Source organism: Chiloscyllium plagiosum, chromosome 20 (genome assembly GCF_004010195.1).
Source record: "Chiloscyllium plagiosum isolate BGI_BamShark_2017 chromosome 20, ASM401019v2, whole genome shotgun sequence".
NCBI classification, from domain to species: Eukaryota; Metazoa; Chordata; class Chondrichthyes; order Orectolobiformes; family Hemiscylliidae; genus Chiloscyllium; species Chiloscyllium plagiosum.
The window spans coordinates 58,792,566-58,800,448 of record NC_057729.1 but is presented as its reverse complement, the minus strand read 5'-3'; the positions used below and the strand labels follow the sequence as shown (position 1 = coordinate 58,800,448).

General features: G+C 47.0%; 1 protein-coding gene across 1 annotated transcript in view; it reads right to left on the bottom strand.

The window, feature by feature from the left end:
- LOC122559887 (DENN domain-containing protein 3-like) overlaps positions 1–7,883 on the bottom strand; it is a 122,539-nt gene that overhangs the window by 5,833 nt on the left and 108,823 nt on the right. The window contains exons 17-20 of the mRNA XM_043709994.1: positions 6,599–6,706; positions 5,053–5,189; positions 2,305–2,474; positions 1,428–1,564 (exon numbers count right to left, since the gene is read on the bottom strand). Coding sequence (XP_043565929.1) covers positions 1,428–1,564; positions 2,305–2,474; positions 5,053–5,189; positions 6,599–6,706 — 552 coding nt within the window. The remainder of the gene's footprint in view (positions 1–1,427; positions 1,565–2,304; positions 2,475–5,052; positions 5,190–6,598; positions 6,707–7,883) is intronic.

Here is a 7,883-nt window from a genome sequence, read left to right as displayed (position 1 = left end):
GGAAGTGCACCAGAAAAGGAGATAAGAACAGAAATGGGAAGGGAAGGGAAAAGGATCAATCAAATTGTGAAGATTGAGAGAGAATAACAGATACATAAAATATATGAAAAATATGAGGGACAGTAAAAGAGGTGATAGGAGAGGAGCATTTAGATAAAAAGAGAGGACAAAGGAATAATTGAGAAAGAGAATGTAGGATAGAACAAGAAAATGGGAAGAGGAATGTGAAAAGCCAAGGGAATTGGGGAGAAGAGAGAGAGAGAGAGTGAGAGAGAGAGATAAAAGGACAGTGAAAAGGAAGGAGAAAGAGAAAGGTGAAGGGTGGAAGAAGATATTGAAAGAAATGAGAAAGGTAGACAGAAGGAATTAAATTCAATTTGCTTAGTGTATTGTAAATTATTCTAAATGTCCTCAATGCCTGGAGTGAGATGACACTCTACCCTGGATACTCAAAGGCTTAGATTAGATTACCTACAGTGTGGAAACAGGCCCTTCGGCCCAGCAAAGAGTAACCCACCCAGACCCATTCCCCTACACCTGACACTACGGGCAATTTAGCATGACCAATTCACCTAAGCTGCACATCTTTGTACTGCGGGAGGAAACCGGAGCAAACCTGTGCAGACACAGGGAGAATGTGCAAACTCCACACAGACAGTTGCCCGAGGCGGGAATTGAACCCAGGTCTATGGCGCTGTGAGGCAGCAGTGCTAACCACTGAGCCACCGTGCCGCCCATGCTTCTCTGAACTGCCCAGAGTCTGGTTTACTCAGACCCCACCAAGTGAGAATAGACTGAATGAGTGGATCAACAACACTGAATGCTGAGAGGTGGAGACTGCCTGAATCAATCAGCCCTCTCCAAGATAATAGAATCACAGAAATTACATCTGAGAACAGAGGCCATTCAGCCCATCATGTCTAAAATAGCGATGGGTTCATTCAGTCAACACAATAAAGTAACATTTCAGGACTATTATGAAAGAAAAAAGAGAGAGCCTATGGTACTCTTGATGAGCTCAGAATGTTGAAAAGCATTTTCTAATCATTAAGGCATTCTTGATGAGTCACCATTATTGAAATGTATGAAACATAACAACATAACTGTGCAAAGTAAGCTAAGAGGGAAATTGATAGGATGAAGACCTATAGTCATATCAGGTCTCAATGATACATATTGAGGGATTATTACTGGCCTGGTCACCAGGAAAAACTTTCCCGCTCTTCTTAAGAAATGGTTGACACAGGCGTCAGTTTCCCAAACTGTTCCAAACTCTCAGTGCTCCTGACATATTTACTGGCTTGAGATGAGACGGTGAAGCACACCCTGCAAATTACAGTGGTCTGACTGAATACTCATCATCACAGACTCAGTGTCAACCACCAACTTGTACACTTTACCCGAGAGAGTGTCGTGACAATACTCACAGCACCAGATGTGGTCACGATGCAGCAACATGGAGATCAGCCTCCAACACTGAGGCAACTGGAACTGACTCTTTATCTCCATCAGCCCGGGGTCCCAGAGCAGGATGGAGCCATCCAGGCTACAGGAGTAAATCTGACTGGGGTGAGAAAGAAATCTGCTGAAGTTCTTCCACATACTGTCTCTCTCTCTCTCTAACTGTGTTCTCCTTTCCCCCCTCCTTATTTATGAGAGATGAGGGCATCACTGGCAAGGCCAGCTGTTGGTACTCACCTCTAAACTTCCCTTGTGTGTCTTGCTTAGCCATTTCTGAGGGCAGTTAAGAGTCAACCACGTTGCTGTGGGTCTGGTGTTATGTGTAGGTCAGACCAGGTAAGGATGGCAGTTTCCTTCCCTAAAGAACATGCATGACCCAGACGGGATTTTTACAATAAGTGCTGGTGGTTTCTTGGTCACTGCAGACTGAGACTAGGTTACTAAATGGGTGGAGTGTTAATCCTTGCTCAGCTTCTCACAGGTGGATTTGAACTCACTTTCTGTAGGACATTCAGCCCTCAGCTCACTGGGTTACTAGCCAATAATATGACTAAATCCCCCTGGCCCCTCGAGATTGTGGGTGCCCAGTGAGTGGGGATCAGTGCCTTTCCTCATATCTCTCAGAGACTGGCGAAGGGCTCTGGCTGGGTATTTGGATTCGGAGTTGATTTTTCGTTTCAGTTTGATGTAGGAGGCTCTCTTTCCGACTTTCCAGGCAGGAGTAGGGGAGGGAGGGAGGGATGGAGGTAGAGAGTAGGGGAGGATGGAGGAAGGGGCAGAGGGAGGGTGGCAGGGAAGGATGGAAGAATGGAGTTGGGGGAGGGATGTGGGGAGGCAGCTCACCTGATACTGTCCCCGTTCTCTTGTGTCTCCTCCTGGATCATGTCGGAGACTTGGTTGCGGTGACCCACCAACCTCTTGTTACAGCTCATGGCGAGCGCATCGATGATGTAAATGGACGAATCCTCCGATCCCAGCCACACCTGCTCGTACCCAATGCCAATCATACAGTTCTACAGCAGGAGAGAAACCGAGAGACTGGGTCAGCACTGAGCAACTGATCTCCTGTAAAACAAACGGACTTCCAGTACTGTGTCCTTTAAAGGAGCTGTCAACGTCAGGCTTTGTTTAATTTGGCCAATCGTTTTGTTGAAACAAAATGGTTAAAGGGGATTGCTCCAAGAGTCTTGTGGCACAGAGGTAGTGTCCCTAACTCTGGGTCAAATGGTCTGGCGTGTGTGATCTGTTTTAGAATTTGTTAGAGACAAAAAAAACTGCAGATGCTGGAACCCAAAGTAGGCAGGCAGGAGGCTGGAAGATCACAGTAAGCCTGGCAGCATCAGGAGGTGGAGAAGTCAACGTTTCGGGTGTAACCCTTCTTCAGGACTGGGGGTGGGTGTAGGGGGAGCTGCAGGGACAGGATGGTGAAGTGGGGATTGGTGAAGACAGGTAGAGGGTACGAACTGGTTGGTCAATGGAAGGAAATGATCTGGTTGGTGGCTGGGAGCAGTGGAAGGGAGAGGGAGGGACTGGGAAGGGAGTTGGGGGATGGGAAGGGAGGTTATTTGACATTGGAGAACTCAATGTTGAGTCTATTTTAGACTTCAGCTCCTCCTTCCTTTTTAAAGAAGCTAATGCTAATTTTTTCACTCAGCTCCTGATCTGTGGATACGCGGTGCAGAGAGGGCCATATGAACTGGCAGACTTCTTCATGAGTCTGCAACAGAGTCTTACCAAGGGGTTTTTAAATTCATTCACAGGTTGCGGATATTACTGGCTGGGCCAGCATGTATTGTCCATCCCTAATTGCCCAGAGGGGCAGTTTGGAGAGAACCATGTTTGCTGTGGGTCTGGAGTCACATACAGGCCAGACCGGGTGACGATGCCAGTTTCTTTTACTAAAGGACATTCGTGAACCAGATAGGTTTTTTCTGACATTTGACAATGGTTTTGTGGGCATCATTAGATCCTAATTCCTGCTGAGGTGGAAATCAAACCCAGATTCCCAGGACCCAGATTCCCAGGACCCAGATTCCCAGGACCCAGATTCCCTGGACCCAGATTCCCAGGACCCAGATTCCCTGGGTCTCTGGACTAATCCCCAAAGGTGACCATGAACAGGCTCAGGCTGTTGTTGATGGAATGGGTTCTTGCAGCTCATTGCCTGCCTCTTATTTTGTGGTTGGGTCTGTGCCGCGATAGCCTTTAGACAGAGAGTGAATGGCATCAGCTGGTGTGCTTCTAGTCTTCATTGAAACATAGAAAATAGGGGCAAGACAAGGACATTCAGCCCATCTAGTCTGTTCATTCCATTCACAACTGATCATCCAGTTCAGTCCCCTGTTCCTACTTCCACTCTGTACCCCTTCATCCCTTTAATCGTTCCACAGTGGGTGAGCACCCTCCCCAAAATCAAAATTACATTTCAATGTAAGTTTCCGTTGAAATTATGATTTTGTTATCCAGCCCAGGAGCTGATTACGTTTGTTTAATTCAGTTATTTTGAAATAGAATCATACACTACAGAAGAGGCCCTTTGGCCCATCGAGTCTGCCCCGGTTAAAAACAAACTTGCTCTAAATTTACACAACTCCCACTGTCCCACACTCGGCACATAACCGTGAATGTTGTGGCAGGCTGACTACAGGGGTTCAGGAAGGCAGCTCACCCCCACCTTCTCAGGGGACAACTAGGGACGGGGAATAAATACTGACCCAGTCAGCGACACCCACATCCTGTGAGTGAATTAAAAAAAAAGCTTCAAGTGCTCATCCAGGTACTTTTTAAAGATTTTGAGGTTTCTGCCACTGCGATCCACCCAGACAGCACATTCCAGACTCTCACCACTCTCTGGGTGAAAAAAATACAAATCCTTAAATTCCCCTAATCCTTCTGCCTTTCACCTTAAAATTTTGTCCCCTTTTAATTAACCCTTCAATTAAATAGTGGCAGCACCGTGTGCCCTAACCACCAGCCCACTCGGTAACTTAACCTGACCATCAGTGGCTCCACCACACCACTGTCACAGTTCACTCAACATGTATTCCATATCACGGGGGGAGGTGCTGGTGGGTGGTTTGGGGGGGGGGATTTTTAAATTCATTTACGGGATGAGGGTTTCACTGGCTCGGCCAGCATTTATTGCCCATTCCTGATTGTCCGGAGGACAGTTAAGAGTTAACCACATTGCTGTGGGTCTGGAGTCACACGTAGCCCAGATTTCCTTCCCTGAAGCACATTTAGTGAACCAGATGGAAACAGAAATTGCTGGAAAAGCTCAGAGGGTCTAGCAGCATCAGTGGAGAGAAATCAGAGTTAATGTTTTGGGCCCATTGGGTCCACACAGGCTGCTGAGCTTTCTCAGCAATTTGTTTCTGATTTAAAGCATCTGCAGTTCTTCTGTTTTTTATTGAGTGAACCAGATGGGTTTTTCCTGATAATTAATAATGCTTTTGTGGCCATCATTAGATTTTTAATAACTTCAAATTCCACCATCTGCCATGGCTGGATTTGAACCCAGATCCCCAGGACATGACCTGGGTCTGGGGATTAACAGTCCAGCCATCGCCTCCTGTGCTCAGCTCCACTCACCAGTTTGGAATGGCCAGCTTGGATTGGCGGCTGCTCCATTATCCAAGTAGCTGCATTGTACATCATCACGCGGCCGTCACTCAGGCCACACCATAGCTTCGGGTGTGTCTCAGCGCTCTCACACGGGTCCAGGTTACCTGGCAACCAGAGGTCACAATGTCATTGCCAAACTGATGATGGTGATGCAGCAACAATTTGCATTCATGTAGCTCCCTCTTCTCAACATAGTTTAACGACCCCAGGCACCTCACAGGGCCATTAGTACACAAAGCTTGAGAAAAGGATAACGAGAGAGGATATATGGACACAGGGACCAAAGTTTGGTCTAACAATAACCCTTTAAAGTCTTGCTTTTAACAAATTATCTTATGCTTTGTTTGTGTTGAAATGATGACAGCATGATGACCCCCGTCCCCCAGTGAAGAAGGTGATGGGGTTGTGTTTTATTTGAAACAGTTGCAAAGCGAACATCAACCGACACAACACCGACCGAATCAGCCCATCCGAAAAAAAATCAAAGAGGTCAGTTTTAAAAGAGAGAGAAAGGGATGGGCAGAAAGATTTTGGGAGGGGTATTTCAGAGTTCAGGGCCCAGGCAGCTAAAGAAACAGCCAGCAATTGGTACTCAAGAGGCCAGAGTAGGACGAGATTGCAAAGATAGGGAAGGGCAAGGCTTTGGACGATGGGCAACTCAGATGAGAATGTTCAAATCAAGGCATGGTTTGACCAGAAGCCAATGTAAATCAGTGCTTGGAATGAAAGAGAATTTAAGCAGTAGATAGAGTAGAAGTCATATTAGAAAGTTGATACAAGTTTAACTTCAATTGAATAAAATTAACTAATAGATTGTTAGAGTTGTGGGAGGGCAAGCTTTCAGAGTCAGATGTGCTGGGAGAGAGTGAGCCCCAGAACCAGTGGGAACCAAAATCCAAAGGACCATTTCAAAAGTGTTGACGTGGTCCTGATCTCCGATCTGATCCTGCCTGAGCTGTTCTGTACAGAGAACGACAGTATTGTGTGAGTACCACATTACCCTGAGCTGGGAAATCGCAGCAACATGGAGAGATTGGACATTGGAGGGCGGTTGCTGCATCAATCTGCTCAGACTGACACCGGCTTTAACAGATTCAGTTGCAAAGTGAGGTTTCAGATATTCATAGTTACAAAGTAAAGGGATGCTCCAATGGAGATGATAAAATGCAAAAGGAATTTGATAATGCCAGATTTATTGTTGGGGGGAGGCCCAAGAAAGGGTCCAGAAGCTTAAAGCTGGAACCATGCAACATCAAACACGCTGATACGCTCAAACAGTTTTGAGGGGCTGAATGGCCTCCTGTTCTGAGTCTCATTTCTGTTTGGGGCAGGAGCCGAAGACATTCGGTGAGTTCTGCCCCTGAGACCATCAGCTGGTTAAGAAGCACTGTCCTTATGTTTCTGCAGTGCGAGGGTCTAGGAGGGGGATTGATGACGACCATCCAGGATTCGCAGTGGGAGTGAAATGTTCTGCCCTTGTGTGGCCCTCGCGAAAGGTCAGTCAGCCACTCACCAGGAACATACAGGAGGACATCAACTGCGTAGGGGGTAGAATTGGAATCAGTGAGGTGGAGGGTGTGCTTCAGGGCATCTGATGTCATCCGTGGAACGGCCTGTGACTCTGAGGTGGAGAAAGAAGAGAATTGTTAGAAAAGCAATGTCTCAGGAATGTTCTGACCCACCTTACCCCGGCCCTGTAATTCTGCTGGTTCAGAGTGTGTGGAGGAATACTGAAACGTGGACTCATACCGAGGTCCAGAGGTAATGCCTGGGTCAGTGAGAATCTCTCATTCTTTGGACACAGCTTGACTTTGCTTGTCTGTGATTTTGAATCCATTCTGAAGCCAGTTAAAGAACTCGAGACAGTGTCTGAGATGGAATGAGCTGGAGCTCAATGAGCTAGAGGATCCAAGGCCCAAACCAAAGATTTGTGCCCATACATTAGGCAAGAGTACTGAGGGACAGGTAGTAACAAGAGTCCCACTTGCCCCCTCAGAGGGATGTGAAAGCTCACACGAGACTGTTCCAACATAGTAAGGGGCAAGGAGGAACAGCCGAGACATTATAAGAGTCCTAGAGCACGGAAACAGATCCTTCGGTGGGATCCAACCACTCCACACCAATCATATTTCCAAACTAAACTTTGGGGTGGCTCGGTGGTGAGCACTGCTGCCTCACAGCACCAGGGACCTGGGTTCAATTCCAACCTCGGACGACTGTCTGCATGGAGTTTGCACACACAGTGTCTGCATGGGTTTCCTCTGGGTGCTTCGGTTTCCTCCCACAGTCCACATATGTGCAGGTTAGGTAAATTGGCCGTGCTAAATTGCCCATAGTGTTCTGGGATGTGTAGGTTTAGTGCATTAGTCAGGGGTAAATATAGGGAGGGGGAATAGGTCTGGGTGGGTTACCCTTTGGAGGGTCGGTGTGGACTTGTTGGGCCAAAGGACCTGTTTCCACATTGTAGGGATTCTATGATTAGACAAGTCCCACCTGCCTGCATTTAACCCATATCTCTCCAAACCTTTCTTACTCATGTACTAATGCAAATACCATTTAAATGTTCTAACCATACCCGCAACTACCACTTTCTCTGGCTGTTCATTCCGCACACGAACCAGACTCGGTGTAAAAAACGTTGCTCTTCATGTCCTGAGGGACAGGGTGTACATGTATTTGGAAAGGCAAGGACCGATTCGGGATAGCCAACATGGCTTTGTGTGTGGGAAATCATGTCTCACAAACTTGATTGAGTTTTTTGAAGAAGTAACAAAGAGGATTGATGAGGGCAGAGCGGT